Source organism: Talpa occidentalis, unplaced genomic scaffold (assembly GCF_014898055.3).
Source record: "Talpa occidentalis isolate TD23 unplaced genomic scaffold, MPIMG_talOcc4v2.1 talOcc4.5, whole genome shotgun sequence".
In the NCBI taxonomy this organism is placed as follows: domain Eukaryota; kingdom Metazoa; phylum Chordata; class Mammalia; order Eulipotyphla; family Talpidae; genus Talpa; species Talpa occidentalis.
This window is the reverse complement of record NW_023604861.1, coordinates 47,463,774-47,487,661: the sequence shown is the minus strand read 5'-3', so window position 1 is coordinate 47,487,661 and position 23,888 is coordinate 47,463,774. Positions and strand designations below refer to the sequence as shown.

General features: G+C 39.7%; 1 protein-coding gene across 1 annotated transcript in view; it reads right to left on the bottom strand.

Moving 5' to 3' along the window:
* MTUS2 (microtubule associated scaffold protein 2) overlaps positions 1-23,888 on the bottom strand; it is a 567,791-nt gene that overhangs the window by 307,758 nt on the left and 236,145 nt on the right. Inside the window, 2 exon segments of the mRNA XM_054701460.1 lie at positions 4,891-5,131; positions 12,418-14,836. Of these exon segments, the coding sequence (XP_054557435.1) occupies positions 4,891-5,131; positions 12,418-14,595 (2,419 nt within the window). The 5' untranslated portion in view covers positions 14,596-14,836.

The window sequence follows — 23,888 nt, the reverse complement described above, 5'->3', positions numbered from 1 at the left end:
AATCAACAAGCAACTATAAACCAGAGACACACTACAGGGGAAGGGGGGGAAGGAGGGGTGGAGAAAGGAAGGACTAGAATCAAAATAATGGGGGGTGCAACTGTATGGGGAATATAACCAAAATGAAAATGCATACATTGTGCAAAGATGAAAAAAGATGTAAGAATTATATAAAATAAAATATTAAAAAAAAACTATTTCCATAGCTTTTTGAAACTCAGAATTCTAAGACTTGGGATTTAAGGCTATCAGCTATACTTCCTTATTTTTAAATTAATGGTGTATGCCCTTTTGTCATTAATCTATTATAATCTTGATGTTTTTCTCATTTATTTAATTGAGTGCTGAAAAACACAGAGCAGTTAATTTTGGTCCACATTATTGGTCCACATTACTGTGATTTGGGATAACATAGTAAATGTGCAATAAGTGATTGTTGAACAAATAAGTGAAATTTTCTTTTCTCCACATCTTTCTGAATTCTAGCCTTGGGTGAACTTCACTCCCTGCTGCTGGATGATTTCTTGTAGTGATGGAACAAAATGAGTTTTTCCTCACAGAGGTGTCAGCAGGAAGGTAAGACAGTGGTGGGCATTTAGACTAGTATAGAATCTTAGATATCTGGTTTCTTTCTTATTCCAGAAGGATAGAATGCAGATATTTCCCTTCATTTCTGGGAGAGTTTGAAAGTTAAAACCTCCTAACACTTGAATTAAGAGAAACTATTACTAATTTTTCTTGTTGTTGTTGGATAACAACTTGGCTCCAATAAATAGTGAACCCTGTAAAATAAAAAGAAAATAGCATTTGAGAAGGAAGGGAGTATCTCCGAGGGGAAAAAAAGAAAAATGGAAGGATCTCTGCAGAAAGAAAAGAAATGAATTAGTGAGGTGTACTGCCAGAGGTGGTCCTGGGAGCTCTAGCAAAGTTACCCCAAAAGGGAGAAGACCAGCTGCCCAATAAAAGTCAAGTGAGTGAGCAAGAAAATTGACACTGGTCTTGCTGAACAGGAGCCAGGTCCCTTGTCTCCAAAATAAGAACTACTCATGGTCTGTCCCAGACCTGTGCCAGGTGATCCAACAGCACTAAGAAAGGATGTACAGTCTTCAGTGTCCTGTAGAGGTGACAGCCACATTGTCACAAGACACTACTGGGTCCCCAGTGATTACTCATGTGGACACCATTTCTTCCTAAACTAAGACACCCAAAAGCACAAGAAAAAGGATTGGGGTTCTGAAGCAGTGGGAATAGGGGTGGCTCACATGTACTTCTGAAGACTGAACTGAACTTTGAATAAAAGTGTCACCCTCATCGCAATGAACATATATAACTTGGCCTCTATAGAAGCTCAAGTTCCCCTAATTTGCTGGGCAGCAAATTATGCAAGTGGTATTCTTAAAAAAACTCACATTGAGCCTCCCCTGGTGGCGCAGTGGTTGAGCGCTGGGCTGTAAAGCTGCCCGCAACCTCTGCAGTGCCGGTTCGGTTTGATCCCTGGCTGCCGGTGAGGGTCCCACATGGAGCGACAGATCTTTCCTGCAGAGCCCATTGCTCCCCTCAGAAGTGTATTTTGTCATCTGCCTGTTCTGCTCCCCGCTCTGGCTCTGGTGAATTCTCTCACCCTTCTGCACTTCTGACTACGCCCAGTGCTTGCATAAATAAATAAAAAAAAATCTTTTTAAAAAAAAAAAAAAACCTCACATTACTCAAAAATTGACTATCGTAAGATGAGTCCTAAGTATGTTTATTTTCAAGAACCTGAAGTTTTCCCAAAAACTGTACATAAGGTAAAACAATCAATATGTGTTAAGTCATACTATTTCAAAAGCACATAATCCAAGTTCATATCAAATTTATAACTTACTGATGTAGGGGAAGGTGAAGTAGTATCGAAAGGCAATGGCATAAAGGAAAAATCAAAATCAACAAGTAACTATAAACCAGAGACACACTACGGGGGGAGGAGAGGAGGGGTTAGGGACAAAATAAGGGGGGGGGTGGGAACTGTATGGGGAATACAACCAAAATGAGAATGCACACATTGTGCAAAAATGAAAAATGATATAAGAATTACATAAAATAAAATTTAAAAAAAATCAAAAGGCAATGTCAGCCAAGCAAGGGGAGCATTATTGCTTTAAATACTAACCATCTGTTGACACTTTGACATCTGCCAGGTCTGTCCTTTGATCTGTTGCATTTTCCCATTGAGTGACTAAATGCGTTTAAACCCTAACATCCTATATTGACTCCTACCTTCCCTTACATGCTTCTCCTCACCTCTCTAAATAAAAACTCTATTCTGCTAGCTGCTCAGGCACCTGCTGTCACCTGTCATGGCTCTCTTGCCCTTGTGGCCGATGTCAGTCAGTCAGGAGCCTCTATGTCATCCACCTCTCACTCTCGCTCTTTCCTCCTGCCTGTTCTTCCTGCTTCAGGCTGTTACCCCTTAGAATGCGCTCTCAAAAGAGGAGTCTGCACTGCCCCAGCTACAAGCCAACGGTCTCCTCACTCAGAGTAACAGTCAAAACCTTACAATGGCTGTTAGATCTTATGCAATTCCCTAACCCCCAATGCCAGCCATCTCTCTATTCTCATTCCCTTCCTCTCCACTCACTTACTTTCTGCGAATGCCCCGGCCTTCCCACCAACTCAGTACCTTTGCACTGGCTCCCTCCTATGCCTGGAATGCTCTACCCCAGATATCCATATAGTTCTCTCTCTCACTTTCTTTGGGGAATTAGAGGTTATCTTTTCTACCCTATTTAAATTTTTAATGCCCCTCCTTTTTTCCAACCTTCTAGTCCCCTTTTCTGTTTAATTTTTGCAATACTATTAATTTATCCCAAATACATCATGTAATTTTTTTTTTTACTGACTTAAAAAAGAAGCTGCCCCCATTTTGAAATTTACAATCTGCTGGAGCAAGGGTTTTTGCCTTTTGTCACTGCTCTGTTGCCCACACCGGTGCTGACATGTAACATCCCTCAGTAACAATGGTTGAATGAGTTACTGAATCACATAATTAACTTGCAGCAGCTCTAATAATGACAGGTAGGGCCACCACAATGAACGAATATCATGGGAACTGTAAAATCAATTGATTTTTTTATAGGCATGCCTTTCTCAAAAATAAAACCTAACCATTATGATCATCAATAATTACCTGAATAAATGAGAATTCACCAAGTAATATAATTAGCCAGCCTTAGAAAAATGTTTGGCTATGCTTTATTTCAGTAATTATAGGTCAAATATCTATCCTAGGAAAACTGATAAGTATATACAAAGGTTTGTATTACAACACTATTTAAAATAATATAAAATAGGAAGAACCTGCTGCCAGCAGTAGGACAACATTAAATTCTGATATCATTCCCCATAGCCAGCCACTCTTCCCACTCTCTTAGAGTCTCCCTGAGGCACCTCTGTGCCATCCACATCACTATTCTGGATACAATTTCTCAAAACGTTATGTTCTTTGTTTTTATAAGATTAATCATAATTTGTAATTATTTATTTTTGTGTTTATTTTTTGCTGTAATTTTCATCTCTCAGGATGTAAGCTGCATAAAGGTGGGAGTTCTACTTTGTTTATGGCTATATTCTTCAGTTCACAATTCCTAGTATAGTACACACCAAAATTTATCAACTAAATAAATAAAACAGAATATTATGCTGCCATTAAAAATAGCTTTGAAATGTTTTGATGGACTAGGAAACACTTACAATATGGTATCAGTAGGAAAACAAAATTCACACTCAGTATTATTTCAACTACTAAAAATGCATAGAAAAAAATCTCAGAAGAAAAAAATCTATAATGTTAATACTAAAAAAGAGATATCACTACTATCTTCTTCATACTTTTCTGTTTCAAAATTTTTTATCTTGAGTATGTATTATTTCTGTAAGAAATTAATACATAAGACCTGCTCATGTAGAAACCACATGAGCAGAAAGGAGAGAGTAAAACAAAGAGGTAATGTTTAACGATGACACACCCCAGCTACTGCAAAACAGAAGGGCAGAAAGGCCATCTACAAGCAAACATAAGGTATTCAAGCTTGGTGAACAGAAGAGTGTATGAAGAGAGTGTCAGTGCTCTAAGAAGTTCTCTCTGAGAACTGTAGCTCCTGGGCCAAATTCAGCCACCATCTGTTTTTGTGAAATAAGCTGCATTGTATGCAGCTGCACCCTTTCCACTCACGTATTGTCTGTGGCTGCTTTCATGCTACAACAGCAGAGTGGAGTAGTTACAACACAGACTGTGATTTCTGTGAAGCCTACAATATTTACTACTGATTCCCTTTTTTTAAAGATTTATTTTTTATTGATATAACAGCTGGGGTACAGGCCAGAGGTGCGGGAGGGTTAGAGGATTCACCAGAAACAGAATGGGGAGCAGAACAGGCAGATGGACCGAAAGCAGTGCTGAGGGGAGCAGCAGGCACAACAGGAGAGGTCTGCCACACTATGTGGGAATCTCCCTGGCCAGCCAGGAATCAAACCCGCGCTACAGAAGCTACGGACAGCTTCACAGCTCTGCGCTCAACCCACTGCACCACCGGGGAGGCCCTACTACTGATTCTTAACAGAAAAAGTTCCCTGAACCCTGTTCTATTGGATTTATCAGAGAAGGAAAAAATGACAAGTGATGACATGGATACCAGGGCTATTCATTTTATAGGTGACAATGAGGATGTCACATTGAGGTGCAGATAGATGAGTCTTGACAAAAGTCTGTATCTACAATCAAATGGAAGAACAGAAAAAAAGTTCTCCTTAAAGGATGAGAGGCATTCATGGTTTAAACAGTAACTACCATTTTATATGATTGCTATTTAAAAGCACAACAGGAAAAAAAGCAGTGAATGTTGGAATGGTTACCTGTGGGGTCAGAATTGTAGATACTGGTGGCTGTTGCTATGGATCCTGGTGGGTGGATGGTGCTTGCTGAAGATCTTTGACTTGCAATCAAAATTCTGCTCTTGGTAGATGGCAAACGGGACATTGCACCCAATCCCAACTGGGGCTTAAGGAGCATGGCTGACCGGTAGAAAGTTGGAGGAACTTCATAGTGAGTATAGGAAGGAGAACAAAATTCTTCTTTTCCAGGGCGTTCTGTAACCTAGGTATAAGATCAAAACCTCAATCAGTGAACTTCATATTATCAGATGAGAACTGAGCATGGCCAAAATACCAAGGCTCTAACATGGAGCACTCTGGGCCATGGTTTGCTCAATCACAGACCCTTCACCATCTCTGGGCCTCAGTGTGGATGTCTAAGTTGACAGCACAACTGAATGATCTCTTGGGTCTCTTCCAGTTTTAATAGTCTATAAATCCACATTTCACTGGGAGATAAAACAACCCAATTTAAAATTTTTTGAATATGATTGCTACATGGATTTGTACAAGTAGTCAATCTATAAGTAATATTAATGAAACAAAGAATTTAGTGAACATTCATGGGATTAGGAAAATATTTATTTATTTATTAATATTTATTTATTTATACAAGCACTGGGTACAGTCAGAAGTGCGGGAGGGTGAGAGAATTCACCAGCATCAGAGCGGGGAACAGAACAGGCAGACCGACGAAATACACTGCTGAGGGGAGCAGCGGGCGTGGCAGGAGAGGTCTATGCACCATGTGGGACCCATGCTGGCGGCCGGGGATCGAACCAGCACTGAGGCTGCGGGCAGCTTTGCAGCCCAGCACTCAACCACTGTGCCACCAGGGGAGGCCCAGGAAAATATTTAAATTATGAAAATATCATCAATCCTGAGAAAAGACACAATTTTTATGGTAACCTAATCTTAAAATAAGGATCTGGACTTTGTTGATTTGCATCTTCACTAGACTTCTTAGGAAATGATATATGCATTGTTAATAAGGGAAAACATGTTATTTGGAGGAATAGAGAAGTTAATGGAAAATTGTATTTTTCATGCTCTGTAATCTGTTTACATAATTAAAAATAAAAGACAGAAAATCACTTCCTCTGATTGTCTTCTCTGGTAAGGTGGTGCTACCAGGAATGTTTGTGCAAGTTTCACTAAAACTGAATTCTGGGGGCAAAGTCTTGTTGACTGTTGAATTGATAGCCCCTAGAGCAGTTACTAGTACACAGATGGAGTCAATAAATTAAACAACGGAATCATGTTTCCATTCTTTTCTAAATATAATAATATAATTTCCCTTTTACTTTTTCCTGTAGTTATAGTTTGGACTAGAATTCAACTATAGCTATTTTTATATATGCAATTTTGAATTTACAAAAGCTGTTCATATTATCAATGTTTCTTCCTATTAAAAAAGAAATAGTAAGACAACTAAATAATCTATTTCCTTTAAATTAAAAAAAATTGCCAAAAGCTATATATGAAACATACATCCATTAATTAACTGTGCTCTAGATCACAACACATTTTACATGTTGAATTTATCTATGCAGGAATCACAAGCATTTAACAATATCCTTTAACAGGGGCTATGAAGCTTTGATCCAAGCTATTGAAGAGATAAACCCTTAATTTGATACTCTTTTAATGTTGAAATAGATACCAAGTTCTTCTTAAATTAACATTATTGGAACAAAAGACTAGGCCTTTAAAATTTTATCATAATTACATTGTAAAATATGCATGAGTACTATTGTAGATAGATTATACTCAGACCATAGCAAATTATATTCCTGTGAAAGAACATTCTACATCTGCTCTCTGATAAAATTTTTACAATTCTCTACTTACTCTCTCACTATCCATCCTTGGCTTTTCTATTAAAATCATAATTCCTCTATTTTTTATTTTAGCTTCAAAATTCTTGGTGCCATTGCTTTTAGCAGTGTTCTTGTGAAGAAACGATCATTTTAAACCTGTATCTGTCAGGATTTTAGGATTGCAATATGCTGATCTCAGTAACTCCTCGGTTCTTTCAATCTGGATAGTATCAAAACCCATCATGCCATCACTCAAAAATGACTTAATAATTTCAGTAACTCCAATGTCTGTCATTTTGGGGGATAATTTGTTTCTGGTAAGATAACAAACTCTTTTAAAAGGTGAAAAATATGCCTCAGATACCTGATACAGGGAATCTACAAAACAAGGGAATCTACAAAAAACTTCATACTATTTCCTTTCGCTTTGTGGACAGAACACAGGACGTACCAGTGCACAGTCATAAACATGTAGAGATTAATAGTCTCAAATATTCTCTCCTCCTTCTCTAATGAAATAGACTCCAAGAAATACTTTTGAAAGCAAACTAATGATTCCCTGTAATTTCAAACAAACCCTAAAGTTGATCAACACACACAAATACGTTCTTACTAGGTTGTTCCTCTTCCTATTTGCCCTGGTCTGTTTCAAAGGGATAGTGGGCTTGGGAGACATAGAGTAAGTGTTGAGGGTTCACTGAGAAGACTTTGGGGTAGAGAGACCCTGCCGACTTTGCCGGCAGGAGAGTGTTTGAGGTACTGATTTTATTTGTAAACTTAACTAGGCCAAGGTACCAAGAATTTGGTAAAGACTATGCTTGATGTTTATGTGACAGCATTGTTTAGATGAGATCAACTTTTCAGTCAGTAGACCTTGAATAAAACAAATACCAGTCATAATGTAGGTGGGTCTCACCTATTTGAAGGCTTTAATAGGAAAAGACTGACCTCTTTTAAGGGAGAAAAAAATCTGTCAGTAAATGACCATTGTAGCATCAGCTCTTTCCTTGGTCTCTAGCCAGCTACCCCACCCTGCAGATTTTGACATAACAATCTCCACAGTTATGTGAGACAATATCTTAAGGTTTTGACTGGCTGGCTGATCGGTGATTACTCATGCATACACACACATACACACATACACCTGCAGTGTGTTCTGTTTCTCTGGAGAAACTAGAGTTACACGTCTTTCAAAAATAAGGTACCGGGGCCTCCCTGGTGGTGCAGGCGGTTGAGCGCTGCACTTGGGGCTGTCTGCAGCCTCTGCTGCGTGGGTTCGATCCAGGTCAGCCAGCAAGAATCCCACATGGTGAGGTGACTGTCTGTCCTGTCTCACCCGCTGCTCCCCTCAGCAGTGTATTTCGTCAGTCTGCCTGTTCTGTTCCCTGCTCTGCTCCAGTGAGTCCTCTCACCCTCCCCCGCATCTGGCCTATACCCCGGCTCTTGTATAAAAATAAATAAATCTTTTTAAAAAATGCACAGATCTTAAAATGTATCTTTAAAAATAAACAAATAAATAAGGTACCAGGGAGTAGAAGGGGACCAGCCCTACTCACACATCTATATGTTGCAAGCGCCACCTTCCCTCTCTCCTGACCCCTTTGTGTGCCTCCCTACACCAAAAATTAAAAGTGTTCCCCCAATGAGTCAGTAAGAGGATGTGCCCCAGAAACCTCAGGCTATCCAAGAGCAGAAATCAGTTTAAATAAGTATGCATATTTTATTGACCCAGCATGACTAAATCCAAGATGACTTTCAAAGCTGCTTCTAGAAGCTCTAAATATCTGTTTTTCATGCCACCCAAGAAGACTCCCTCTCTCAGAATACTTATTCCACTATTTTTATCCATGCTAATTAACTATCAGGGATTTGTCAATAATGATGGAAGAGTCTGAAGCTGATTTGAGTTTTTATTATTAAAACGTTCCCATTTTTTTAAATATAGCATGGATATATAACTTCTACAACTGAAAAACTATTTGTTGCAAATAGTCAGAAATATGTTCTTTCCCAGGAGACCACCTGAAGGTATCTAGTGGCAAGTTTGGGGGCACACCAACCAGCTTTGGGATCTCCCTGCCCTGAGTCTAAGCACAGATGGGGTTCTCCCTGGGCTAGGTGGGGTTGCAGCTATCAAAGCAAAGGCCAAGAGCCAGCCTAGCCTTTGATTAATGAGAAATTAGCCCTGCACAAAACCTGGGGTTTCTCTGCTTTGTCTCTTATGTGAAGAAATGGGTTTGTTTGTTTGTTTGTTTGTTTGTTTGTTTGTTTGTTTGTTTTGTGGGACCCGGGGAAAGAACCGGCGCTACGGAGGCTGCGAGCAGCCTCGCAGCCCAGCGCTCAACTGCTGCGCCACCAGGGGAGGCCCAAGAAATGGTTTTATGGCAGAAAACATTCCTAGGTTGAGTGACTGATGACACACCAAATTATTCCCTTCTGGTCCTCAAGAAATCCACAGAAATCTTACAGGAGTTCCTTTATATATTACTTTCTCTGGATGTTTTTATATTCTTTCTTTATAGTTTTTAGCAGTTTAATTACATGACTTGGTGAAATTCTGCTTAGATTGATTTTGTTTGGAACTCTGGGTCTCATGCATCAGGATGTCTGTTTCCTTTCCCAAGTTTGGAAGATTCTCAACTAGTATTTTTTTTTTTTTAAAAGATTTATTTATTTATTTGTACAAGCACTGGGTACAGTCAGAAGCGCGGGAGGGTGAGAAAATTCACCAGAGCCAGAGCGGGGAGCAGGACAGGCATACTGACAAAGTACACTGCTGAGGGGAGCAGCGGGTGGCAGGAGAGGTCTGCGCGCCATGTGGGACCCTCCTCCGGTGCCGGGGAGCAGCCGGGTATCGAACCCATGCTGCAGAGGCTGTGGGCAGCTTCGCAACCCAGCGCTCAATTGCTGTGCCACCAGGGAGGCCCTCAACTAGCATTTTTTTATGTAAAGTTTCTACCCCTTCCCTTCTCTTTTCTCTTTCTGGGACCCCTATGATGTGGATATTGTTTCTTTTTGTATTGCCCCAAGGGGTCTGATACTGTTTTCATTCTTTCTAATTCTTTTTTCTGTTTGCTGCTTTGTTTGTGTGACTTCTACTTCCACTTCAAGTTCACTGATAGTACCAGCTGCTTCTTCTTGTCTACTGTTGAGACCCTCTATTATATTTTTTAGTTTAATTGTAGAATTAAGTCCATTATTTCCACCTGAAACTGTCCCATATTTTCTCTATGCTTGTTATTCTCATTTTGTTCATGGGTCGTTTTTCTTATTTCAATAAGCAATTTAGGACTGTACTTTTAACTCCTCTTCAGGTAAGTTACCTAGTTCTGCTGGATCTAGATCTTTCCTAAGGGTTTTTTTTGTTGTTGTTGTTCTATGGTATATTCCCCTGCCTCTTCATTTTTAGTTTTTATTGGTTGAGTTAAACAGCTTTCTTTCCCTAACTTGATATGTTGACCTTATATTAAGATTTATATACAGGTTGTAAATATAATCCTAGGTTGTTTTCCCAGTATCTTGGGGTATCTGTTCCTATATAGACTGATACCTCTGCACCTCTCTCATGCCAATAGAGGGTAGGAACCTGGGCAGCAGGCTGCTGCTAGACAGTATCAAGAGTTCTAGCCTCCTGATGGGCTGCAGGTGCCCAAAGGGAGGAACTTCAATAATCCCTTTCCCTAGGCCAGTCTGAGCATCCCCAACAGCCTCAGGCTAATAATGACTGTGGTCTAGCTTTGGTTTGCAGATTTTTTTCAACCAGGAGTTTTACTAGGGTTTCGGGGGGAACAGAGTGACTGTGGGCTCAGATTGCTGGCACCGAAATGCAATCAAAGGTGGAGGAGGGCTGTGTGTTTCTTGGGGTCTGTAGGTGCTATCTGTCAAAGACCACTTGCCTTGCAGATGAACCTCTCTCATTCCTTCTCGGTGGTTATGGCACCAAGAGGGTGCTATGGAGCAGAGCCATGGTCTGGGTCTCCCAAAGGGTTTCACTTACTAAGTCTTATCCTGGAATTGCTGCTAAGGCCTAGGTGCTTTAAACTATGACTAGAGGCATATGTACCTGACATGAACACTAACCCAGCAATGGCCCGAGGCAGGGATGGGACAGTTGTTTGGAATAACTCTGAAGTCAATAGTAGAGAGGAGCTTCTTATATCACAGACCACAAGTGGACCTCTTCTCACTCACATCAATTTCCTCTAAAACCTTCCTGACAGGCTCAAGCTATGTCCAGGAGTCACTGGCTCAAGTTCACAGTCCCCACTTTAGATAAATGCTATACTGGCAATCTCAAGGACTATCTGATGTTCTCAGTCACCCCTAGTGGCCTGGGTGTAGGCTCTTATCCCGTTGTTGATTTCTAGTAGTTTAGCTCCTGCCTTTGTTGACTTCCCCTCACTCCAATGTGAATCTCTACTTACTTCATTCTTCAACATTTTTTTTAAGCACATATTTATTCCAAGCATAGTTCTAAGCTCTGGGGAAAAGTACCTATTCTCATGAACCTTAGGTTCTAGTTAATGTACCAAAACCAAAAAATTAAAAAAAAGTGTATATGGCAGGTAGAGATAAATGCTAAAAAGAGATAAACTAGAGAAAGGTGTCCAAAGGGAAGGTGAGGCAACCTTTCCCACAGACATCTGAAGAAAGTGAAGAAGAAAGACATATAGATATCTAAGAACATTCCAAGCACAGGTATGTGCAAAGGCCCTGGGACATGGGGGAAACAGAGGATGAGTAAGGAAGAAGAGTTGGTCAGAGAGGTAATGGGCCACACTGAGTACATCCTACAGTATGAGCCATTCCATGCTGACTACAGGCTTTAGTCAGTGCTACAAGGGGCCTGGGCAAACTTGAAGGGTGTTATGGAAAGGAGTGGTCTTGTCCAGTCTTCCTATAAACTGATCACTCTGGCTGCCAGGAGAAGACTTGTCTTTCTGAGGTCTGGAAGGATGACTCATCTTAGCATTCAAGTACTGAAAGGGGCAGCACAGCAAGTAAACTGGGAGGTCCTAGGGGAGAATCTCAACACTGTCCTTGTTCTGCAGTTTAGATGGGTTACTCAAGTTTCTCCGTATCTGTTTCTCATCTATACAATGACAAAAACTGTAATACTAACTCCTAGAGAATTACTGTGAGGACTGGTAGACAGACAGAGATTCAATGCTATCTTATGTGGGTCTGATGCAACTAAATGTTAGTCATAATTACTATTTTGACTTAAAACAAAGAGTCCACATGTCTAAAACATTGTTTTCTGTTCACTGTGTTCTTCATGTGTATAAATATTAGATTTTCCCATAAGGGAAGTATCCCCCGCCCCCCAGAGGGTAAAGTCTGGTTAATTTGAAGAACACATTTACTTTGGATTTTTTCTCCCATTATAAATCCAAAATAAATTTGCTTCTTCAAATTGGTCAGCTACATAGAATTATGCTCATTTAAACCTGGAAGTCAATTTAATGCATAGTTATCTAATTTCATGACTCTCCTTAGATGTAGAGCCATTTTACTCTTCCAGTTGAAAATATATATACAAGTTCCTCTTTAAAAGTGTGTCCATCAAAATCTGCAATATGCTTAGAGAGAATATTCTGTGTTCACAACTCATTGAAATACATTTAAAAAAAAAAAACAGCTTTAGGACACTCAACTTAAAGACTGCATCAAAATGATGTTCTCTTACCTCCTGCAAGAACTTTTCACTCATTTGACTGAAATGATGTCCTGGGGGCTTGATCCCAGACACCATCAACCCAGAGCTGAAGACCCTTGGCTTCTGCAAGTCTGGCTTGAATTTCTCGTAGAGGCTGGTAGATGCCTTCAGATCACCACTGGCTGCCTTCTCCTCTTTGGGAAGAGGCATGCTACATGGGGGTGGGGCATAAGGGAGCCCCACTGGAACCAGTGAAGTGTCCACCTGACTTAGGGCCTGCGGGTTCCTCCTGATGTAGGTGATGATCTTGGGTCTCACATGCTTGGGTTTGGGCATAACAATGGGCTTAGGTTCCATCCTTTCTTCTGTTTTTTCAACCTGGTGGTTCTCCATTCCCTCCTGAGAGGAAGGTGTGTCCTCGGAATGTGTCGAGACAGGCTTGGGGATCCCACTGTGACAGGTGTTCTTGTCAGGCACTTTTGGGCAAGTGTTCAACAACCATGTGGTATCGGTAGAGGGTAAGGAAGCAGAGGATGATCCCGTGTCCACACCCAACACACCAAAGTCCTGGAAGCTGCTACTGGGTAATGTAGGTTGGAGGGTCACATTCACAGTTGTCTCTAGGTGGAAGGGTGCTGGGACACTGAGAAGAGAATCTGTTCTCTCTGGGGTGCTTTCAGTCTTAGTTATGTTTTCTAGAAGGTTCCTATTTTCACCTACAGCTTGAGCAATCTCTTTACTTTCCCCTGCTTCTGAACTGCTGTTTTGAGGGTCATGGTGCTTTGGGACCCCAATTTTGCTTTCTCCAACAGAAGTATCTGGGGGAAAAACCACAGCATTGTCTACGTTGCCTCTCTCCTCACTGTTAGCTGCATCATTAGGAATAAAAGCTACATGACCATCACCTGGTGAAACACTGCTGGGCACCTTTTCACCCAATCTCCTAGCTGCACTTGGTGAAATTTTGCCAGTGGGCTGATTATCATCATGTCTGAAGGTAGCAGGGCCCTGTCTGGGAGTGGTCTGAAGAGAACCCTCTTCACCTACATTGACTATTTGCTTTTCTTGTTCACTCCTGCCTCTTCCCACACCAAGGTGGAGACCTCTGAGTGACAGACTGCTAAGTGCCCCAGTGGTGTCCTCATGATGTGGCTCCCCACATGGCTCCTCTCTCTCTAGGGGTAACATACCCTCCTCCTTAGGACCTCCCAGACACTCTGCATGGGCTGACTTTAATCCCTGCACAGTTCTCAGTTGAGCAAATTTCAGCTCTCCCTTTCCCTGACCTAAATGTGCTTCTGACTTACTCTGGCCTTCCTTTAAGCCTGAATTCAGAGCAGGCTCTGGATAAGAAGAATGTGATGTGCTCTCTCTGCCAACTTTCAGTCCATGTCCCCCCTCCATCTGGGCCTCTAAAGGGGTGGTCTCCTTGGTTACTGAGGTAGATGGTTTAGGATGACATATACTCTTTCCCTCTGAGGTACTGTCTACTGGAGGAAAACCTGCCCCTGCAGAATGGACTGTCAATGTCTTTTGAAGTCCCTCCTCACCACCTGGCATATGTCGTGGGGGTTCAGGGGAGTCCAGGTGTGCAGGCTGTAGAAGCTGCCATGTTAGGCTCCCAATATGTTCCCTCGTGAGTATATCCACAGCACCAGCAGAGCTGCCAGCCCTCTCCAAAGAATGCCTTCTCAATTCTTCATTGTCAAGGGTCTTTGCCAGTTTATCCTTGGGAACATGCCGGGGAATTTCAGCATCCCTTTTATCCAAAACTTCTGGGCTGGCCTCACCCATAACATTCCTCCAACTTGACAGGCTTGGTCCCTGTATACTCCGAGGGGTCTGTGAGATGTCTGTGCCTCTCTCCATTGTGTGCTCTTCATTTAGTTCTCTACGAACAGTCAAAGAAAATTTAAAATCTTTCAGGCCAGTGGGGCCAGGCTGAGATCCTTTTCCAAAGTCCTGAGGTTGATGAAATTCCTTATTGAAAAGGGTACTATTTCCCGGCTTGCTTGAATTTGCATTTCCAATTTCATCCGTCAGGTCACATGTCTCAGAGTCATCACGAGAAGAACTGACCTCCAACATGATTTGATTGGCGTTTGTATCACCCAGACTTAGGATACTCTCATTATTATTTCTTGCTCCATTTCTGTTGTCCCGTAACTGCGTATAACACGATTTCTTAGGAGCCACTGGGACACTCATTTTCAACCCTTCAATGGGGGCTGCTGGCCATGCAGTCTATGTAATGGAAAGGGTCTTTTTTCAAGCTGCTATTTGATTAATAGGAGATTCTCAAGCTGCCTGCTGCCCCCTGACAGTGTTACATTGTGGCACTGCTTTAATCAGTTCCAGAATGGTTTAAACTCAAGCATTGTCTTGATAAACAGCAAGATGACTTATTTGTTAGGTCCCTGCTGAATGAGAGCCAACTAGTCCATGAGACCTAGGAAGAAATAAAAATACAATCATGTTAGATTAACAAATATAGGTTGTCAGGAGAAAACAGCATCATACACACAGATTTATTTACCAATTTCATACAATGATATCATTCACTTAGTCCAGATATTTGTGCAAGACCTTTAAGCTCTTGCTGGTCAAATGTGGGGAAACTGAAACATCAAAATGACTAGTGTTATAAATGTATTACAAATATACATTAAATCTTACATTTAAATTTTAGAAGTCCACAAGAATTATACTGATAGTGATTAAAAGAGTAAAGGAGAAAGGCAGGTTGTTCTTCACAGAATACCAATAAAGAAAATTTTGTAGAATTAGAAAAATCACCATTTTGTAATCATCACAGTAACAATTATCTTGGATAACAATTGCTAAAAATCATTGGGTGGCAGATTGCTGTGGAATAGATATTTACACAATCTTAGGTTACCATTTTCCAGAATACTTTACTTCTTACAAAAGGCACATTGTGTCTTTATAATGGAGAAATGTGGAGGATATCATCTTAACCAAGTGACTAAATTTAACATCATAATAATGGAAACTACATCACATGCTCCTGCTGCTAGCTGTTGCTCAGGGCCTCACATCACCTATAAACGTTCAGACTGAATTTAATCATGAAGAAATAACCAGTCAAATTTAAGCTGATGGATATTTTATAAAAGAGCTGGGTAAATCTGTCCCCCAAATAGATACCTATGTGCAATGCATGATTTTTTATTAGATTTTGGATCTTTGAAAAGTTAACAAAACATATTTTGGGAACAATTAGAGATTTAAGTACAGGCTGCATATTAGTCACAGGTATTTTATTAATGCTAACTTTCCTGATATATCATAGTATTGTGGTTATATGGAAATAATCTTTGTTCTTGGAAGATACATGCTTTTAGACATGACATAGTTGGTAATTTACTCTCAAGTGGCTCAACAAAGAAAAATGTGTGTGCATACATGTACATGCACATATGCTTATACACATATGCTTATTTCTCTCTTATAAAAGAGAGAAATAGCACACTATTAGAAAATGTTAACAATTTGAAAATCTGTACTACACCTGCAACTTGTGGATAGGTTTAAATTTTTCAAAATAAATAGTTGGAGAAAATTCGATTCTGGCTTGCAAGGCCTACATCAGCCAACCCCTCCACACTTTTCTAGCCACACTTGGACCATTCATCCTTTTATTCTCTAGGTTGCAGCTACACCCTCCTCATTCTTCACTTTACCATGTTCCTTCCCTTTGTATCAGGGCCTTTGCACATGCTCTTCCACCTGCATGGAATGTGGAATCTTCTCCCAATCTCACTCAAATAACTCCTTTGCAATCTCCAGTTTGCACCCCTTTTCCATGGAGCCTTTCTGATCCACTAGAATAGTTTGGGTTCCTTTATGAACTTTACAATGTCCCATATTTTTACTTAAATAAACCTTCAGATGTGCTAGACACTAGCACTGTTAATATACAGATATTAACAATACTATGGCACTTCTCTCTCTTCAGCAAGTCAGTGGAGCCCTCAGATTCAGCCTAGCCCACACACTGTTCAAGCCTAATATTGATACTCTGATCCCAGCCTTGCTTCTCTGATGCAGAGACAGTCTTAACAAATTCCTATTTGTTTCCTTATTAAATTTTAAAAGTGCTTTCCTTGAAGGTATATATGTCCTTTTGGCACAAATATAAAAAACATGTAGGCAAATCAATAAGACAGCCATCTAAAAGAGGCCTATGCTCTCTGGGAAGAGATATAGGTATCCTAGAAAGTCAAGGAAAGCAAGAAATTCCACAAATATGAGTCATCCACAGAAAGTGAGTATCTCTAGTTCTCTGGAGACAGAATTACAAGCCTGAGGACAAAAAACTTTTTGGTTTCAATTGTGCAGGCTGGGAGAGTGATAACTAAATTCATAGTAGTGATGAACAAACCAAGTCTCAGAGACCACTATCCATAATCAACTCTCTGAAGAGTAGCAAACAGATGTAAAATTAGTGTCCTACTAGAAAGAGTTACATTCTGATTTTGAAAGGATTACATAATAGTTTTTTCTTTTTCCCTCTGTCAGTAAACAATTAATGGTCCCAGTAGTAAGGGAAATAGAAAGCTAAAAAGAACCTCTTAGGGGCTAAATATTATTCTTAGCACTTCTACTTATTTGTAAATTTTAATTTTTTTTTATAGAGGCATGCTTTATTTGTTTGTTTGTTTGTTTGTTTGTTTATACATGCACTGGGTACAGTCAGAAGCACGGGAGGGTGAGAGAATTCACCAGAGCCAGAGCGGGGAGCAGAGCAGGCAGAAGGACCGAAGTACACTGCTGAGGGGAGCAGCGGGCACAGCAGGAGAGGTCTGGTGCCATGTGGGACCCTCCTCCGGTGGCCCAGGAGCAGCCGGGGATCGAACTGGCTCCTCGGGCGCAGGCAGCTTCGCAACCCAACGCTCAACCGCTGCGCCACCGGGAGGCCCTGTAAATTTTAATTTTTAACTTATAATTCATTTTATGTGAAATTTAAGTTTAGTTATTTAAAATTTGTAATAGCCTCCAAAGATAAATCTTAACATCCCCTTGATATTTTCTCTCTCTCCAGATAAAGACATGAAATCACACAAAGAGTAACATTCCACAGTAATGCAGTTAAGAAGTGGCAGAGCAGGAACAGAGAGAGGGTAAAACTATGCATAAAGTAGAGGCTGTAAAGAGAAAAGCTGTCTATTGGTGAAATTGTACAGATTATACATTAAGAATAAAAGGAAAAGGCATTATCTCAAGGAGAGAGAGGGGAAAGCAAAACCAGAAACCAAAATATAAGAGAAAGCTGCACAAGATAGGAAAAGAAAATGGAAAAAATCTTGTTTAATTACAAAAGGCAATATTTCCTGCTTCCTTTCCTTCCTGCCTTCTTCACATATCCCCCTGAACTTCATCTCTCTGCCAGAAGTAAGTCACATATTCAATATAAGCAAGTTTTCATCTCGATCTACATTTCAATCCAGAGCATTCTACTAAGAAAAACATTTTTTTGTTAAATATTTATTTATTCATGCATATAAGAATTGGGGTACAGGCCAGAGGTGGGGGGATGAGAGGATTCACCAGAAACAGAGTGGGGAACAGAACAGGCAGATTGACTGAGATACACTGCTGAGGGGAGCAGCGGGTGAGACAGGAGAGGTCTGCTGAGCCATATGGGTCACTTCCCTGGCCTGGGATTGAAATTGTGCTGCAGTGGCTGTGGGCAGCTTCACAATGCTGTGTCTTAACCCCTTGGGCCACCTGGGAGGCCCCTAAGATAAAGATTTGTTCCCAAATATAAACATGATCTTAAAAAGTCAGACTCATAATCCAGGAGAATGTGATTAAATTAAAAATGCAAATACGTCAACTAACTGCCATTGTTTCCAGAGTGAGCCATTTAACTTTCATGTGTTGCACATCCATGATTATGAAATGTTACCTATGAGATATGTGGTAATTTGGGAAAAAAAATGCATGAAGAACTAAGTCTAAAGGAAATGTAAAGAGTTTCTAGGTTCAAAACCTAGTAGTTCCAAGTAGTTCCCCCTAGTGTGAGAATGGAAGCTGTTAGGAAGTCTCTGGGTTGTCCACCACACCTCTCTGCAAAGCCTGTTTCAGACTAGCCCAAAGCCAAGCTCAGCCTTGTAGAGCTGAAAAGTGCAACACTCTACTTTGCAAAGCCCTTTAGGTAGCTGTAAGGAGAGATTATGCTCCCTTCCTCCCCAGTCCTATTCTCCTATTAAAGAACTCAGATTCCCCCAACTGTTGGAGCAGTTTTTGAAAACTTCCACCATCTAAGCAGCCCCATCAGGGAGACTAAAGTTCCTCCCTCTGAAACAGTTGTTCAGAGATGCAGACAGGTGCAGACATCTGTCTCAGGTGCAACATCCAGCATCATAGGCAAGCAAGAGTTCCATTCTCTTAATTACACCTCCTCCCACACAATCTAAAGCAGTGATCTCTTCGTGGGCGTATAAATCACCCTATAAATTCCATATTATCAATTAAAATGCCAAAGTGCCATATGAGTTACTCTTACACTACACTGATTCAAGCCTAGAGATTTGTAACTGACTTTTGGCACCCATGGGCAGGACGAAGGACCAAAATAATATACCACTTGAACTTCATCTTGCTGGTCTAGGTCCATTGCTCTACTCTATTTAATACATCCTGGGCCCACCCTTAAGTTCCATCCAAAATATTTGCAACCTATTCTGTTTTCATACCATTTTGAAGAGGTAAGCACACCAGCATTGATACCAGTGTCAGCAGAACAGTGCAGGGGACAAAGTAGCAGCACCTGGTGCCAGAGGGAAGCAAGCCCATGATGTTCCTCATCTGATCTGCTTATCAGCACTTCTTGGCACCTTCCTCTGCTCACTGCACAGATCTTGTCCACAAGAACATGCTTGTCAAATATGTTACTTAAGTAATTAGAACATCACCTCTCATCCAAAACAAAGAAAAATGAAAGTGAAGAAAGAAACTGAAGTTGTGCTACCATGACCTGTTCTATGTACTTTGCAACATCCTCCTGAAGACCACTGTTTATTTTTCTCAGTACGCATAACTCATCAGTTATCAATGCATTTTAAAATGCAGCTGGGCTCAGCATCAGGCTCATTGCCTGGAGTTTGAGCTCTGTCCCTGTCTTTGCAAAGGAAAGAGGAAATGCTAAGAAGCATTTCCCTTGCCATCTCTCACAATCAGGCGTCTCTTCAGCTCTCTCCAACTCACAACCTCTGATAATGGTTTGGCCATCTCATCTAGAACTTTTTCAGATGAATGCATATATATATTTTTGAATCATTAAATGAACTGATAGCATCTACGGGCTCATATGCAATTTCTTCATCCTTCCTGCACTTCAATTTCCTGTTACCATGTTTGTTCTGTCCAGACAGCGTGAAAGGCATTCTCAAATAAAGAAACATCCAGGAGAGCTACCATCTCTGTGTCATCCACTAAGAGGACTGTGAGTTAACCTGCCTGAACAACAGGTTAAAGCCAGAGTTCTCATCTTGATAGTCAAGGTTTGACAAGTGCTGGACCCACATTTTTTAAATTTAATCCTCTTTTCCCTTCTATTTAAAATATACCTGCCTAGTAAAATAGTCCTCCCTACCCAAAACTCTACTTTCTGAGCTCAAAGAACACCTCCCATTTGAAGCCTTTCCTAAATTGTTCTATTCTCTCCACAAAAGATAGAAAAGGAACTAGACATTGTCTGTGTCCTAAATTCCTAGATCTTTCCTTTGGTACTATGATACTATCAATGTTCTTAATTATACTTCTTATATAACATCTTATTATATTATTGTTAAGTTTGTCTTTTTATTATGGTAACATTATCTTATTCATTCATTAAACTTTAAGTTCACTAGACACTCCTGTTTTCCGGGCCCCGGGACAGAGATAGAATTTTGCACCTAGCAGCATTTGAGATGAAGCAAGTGCCTCCCAACTTAAACTCACAAGTGAGTTACACCAGTACACCAATACAGCATGTGTTCTATTCTTTTTCCCATTCTTTCACTTTAGGGAGGTTGTGAAACTACCCTTCCAGAATGGGTGAGTTGTCAGGCACCCTCACCTCAGCATGGCTGTACCAGAACATCCAGAGGAGATTATATGGAAAAATAATTCTGATCATGATGGCTTCATTTATATTTGTTGTATTTAATTTACTCAGAAATTTTAAAATATTTATATTAATTTTATCCATAAAATAATATTTAATTTATTTAGATAAACAAAATGTAGTTTGCGGGATCTTTATGTTATTAAAAGGCATTTCTTTAAAAGATTGAAACATACTATTGTGCAGTCTTCCTTAGCTGCCAAGTCTGCTGTGTGATGTTTTATCAGTTGTGAATTGTCATATAAATATTTAAGTGCTATGTCTTTGAATGTAAATGCAATTTCATCTAACTTTTTTTTCCCCAAGAAGTTCCTCTGCTACTCTCACCATGCAATAAATTAACCTTCAGAATCTTGGCATATAGAAAATTATATAGGATATAAACCCAAAATTTAAAGTCAAGTTTAATGTTAATGCATAAAATCCCAACTTTCAAATTTTAGTTGATTTTTCCTGAGCATATATCTGGAGTCTATAATATTCTACCACATTTTATATGAAGTTGCATGCAAATATTTACATATAAGTCAGTGTGCTCATCTGCTTTAGAAAGTTTCATAGTAATCTTATTCTGCTGTGTTTTTTGCAACTGTAATAAGGAATTGGCATAATTTCAAAATATTGTATATGTTTATTCTCAATAGGCATAATTTTAGGTAGTCTAAAATGATGCATTGTAGACTAATTAACTTTGTAAGTTCAGTGTCACCACATTATGGTTAAAAGTTGAATTATTGGTTAGGAGATGGTAAATACATGTTCAGGGACCCTGTAGCTATCTGTGGTGCTGAATTCTGTGACATCATGCCAAATAATGTAAAATAAAACAGCTCGCTGGAGTCTGCTTTCCTTTCCTTATCCATATATGTAACATGAGTAGTACATCACATTTTATTCTAACATATAACCAGGATTCATTAAAAATACTACCTTTTTACATTTTTAGACTTTAAGAGGTCACTTTTTATTTTACTTCAAGTAAGAAGTGAAGAAGAATCACATAAATGAAAACTGTTACTTTCTCCTTTATAGAGGGCCAGGAAAAGGGGTAACTTGATTTTTCATAGATTAACCTGATGTGATTTAAAATTAAGCAAAATATATTAATTGGTATTTAAAGCCTCTTCAATAAAAAAATGTGATATATTCCTTTTTTTAAAAAAAAAAAGGGGGGGGGCCTCATTGGCATTTGCCAGCAAAAGAAAAATTTGTTTTTCTCTTTAAAAAAATAAATCCTTTCCAGGATAGAATTTCAGCCAGAAAACATAGGGTGTAATAATTCCTTGCCTATTATGTTTACTATTTATTTTATATTATATTTTAATGATTTTCCAAAATAAAAATATTCACACTGCCAATTATAAAAGATATGGATCTTCTTTGCAGAAAAAAGTAATAAAAAAATACCAAAATTCCCTATTGCCACCCCAAGAAATAGATTTTTATGTGTAGCATAAACCACATTTATTTTTAAGTTAAGGGATGAGTTCTATGGCTCCAATTTTTCACTCTGCATGTTATGGACGCACAAGTAAACACACATAATAAATACTTTATCATTTTTAATGGTCACTTAACCATAATTTACTTGCTAATCCCCTTATCGCCAGACTTCAGATTTTGCCTTTTAAAATAATTCTTCACAGAAAACTGCTAAATACTTGTCTTTATTGCAGCCCTATCTCCTTAAGTCATTTTAAAGGCAGAATCACTGTGGAAACAGGTACGCATTTTAATAGAGAACACTAAGTTCAGTGAGATCTGTATTATTTATTGGTGCATCGGCTATGCCTGGACTACATGCCAAGAGCTGGCCCAAACTAGATGCCCATCATTATTTGTTGAATAAATACAAACTTCCCTCAAGAAAAAACACTGTCAAACTTTATTCTACCCACTATTTCCCTGTTTCCTGCTCCATCTCTTCTTTCCCCAAATGCTTCCTAACTAGAAATACTGATCATTTACCATTCAAATGCAGGCATTTATTTTTTGCTTAGAAATATTTGTCCAATATTTTTCTAAAGTTTAATTTGAATGTGGTAAATTCACCTTTTTTACCATTCAGTTCTGCTAATTTTGGCAAACATATACAGCCCGTGGTCACTACCACCACAATTTAGACACAGAACAGTTCTATGAGCTAAAAATTCCCCCAATCCCTATGTAAGTCAGCCCTTTCCAGACTCCCATCCAAGACAACCAATGACCTGATATCTGTGGCTATAATTTTGCCTCTTCTAGAATGTCATTTAAATGTGTTTTTACAGTGTGCATCTTTTGTGTCTTGCTTCTTTCACCTAGCACAGTGCATCTGGGATTCAGTTATGAGTAATGTTTCCTTTCTGTTGCTCCACAGGACTGCAAGCTACATACCAGTGTGTTTATTCATTCCTAAGTTGAGGGACAGTTATGTTGTTTTTGTATGAAACTGGAACACTTTTGAGAGTTCAAACCACTAAACCAGACAGAATGCTGTACTGCAGGTATACACTGGACATAGGCTCACCCTGTTTAGAACGCATTTCTTACCCTCCAAAGTTATCTAATTCCTGACCCATTAGGTATCTTATTCCCTACATCCTATATAAGCACATCCTATTTAAGAGCAGGCATTGCTTCCTCTGTTCACCCCTCTATTCCTAAAACTAAAACAGTAGCTAGCCCACAAAGCAATTAAAAAATATTTTTAATTGTAATAAAGTTCACTCAACAATTGGAACTTATTTTCATCAATGCCCAAATAGCATTTGCTCACCCCGCCCTTAGCCAACCATAGCCCCCCTGGAACAAGGCTCACACACCCTAGGAAGGGAAGAGAAACAAAGCAGACACAGGAGCTCTGAGAGACAGCCAAGTCATTGAACACCAAACATAAACAGTAAAACCATAGTACAAGGAGCAATAGGAAAAGAAAGATAAATAAAAGGTCTTAGAGAAATCAGCAATCTCCTGAAGAAAATGGATATAATATACATATAGCTAACAACTCTGGTGACCAAACAAAGCAGGCTGTAATAAAATCTGTTGTTCAACAGAAATACTGAGTGTCACATTATAAGGAGGAGGCAGAAATTCCAATTGAGGGACAGCAAAGGCCAGGCCTTAGCTCCTTCTTGTAATTTATGAAAGTGTGTGTGTGTGCATACATGCATGTGTGTTTGAGAGTATGTGTGTATGGTTTTAGGAGACTCCAGCTGGGTACCCAACAGACATATATACCAGAAGTGTTGCATCACTGGAGGCCTAGATATTGAAGTTATAGGTGAAGCTGAGGTCAATGGACCCATTCTGCTCCTAGTCCCCACTACCTATGCTCTCTTTACAGGTATCACCCCACCTCCCCCCAGTGCTGAAATGCTAA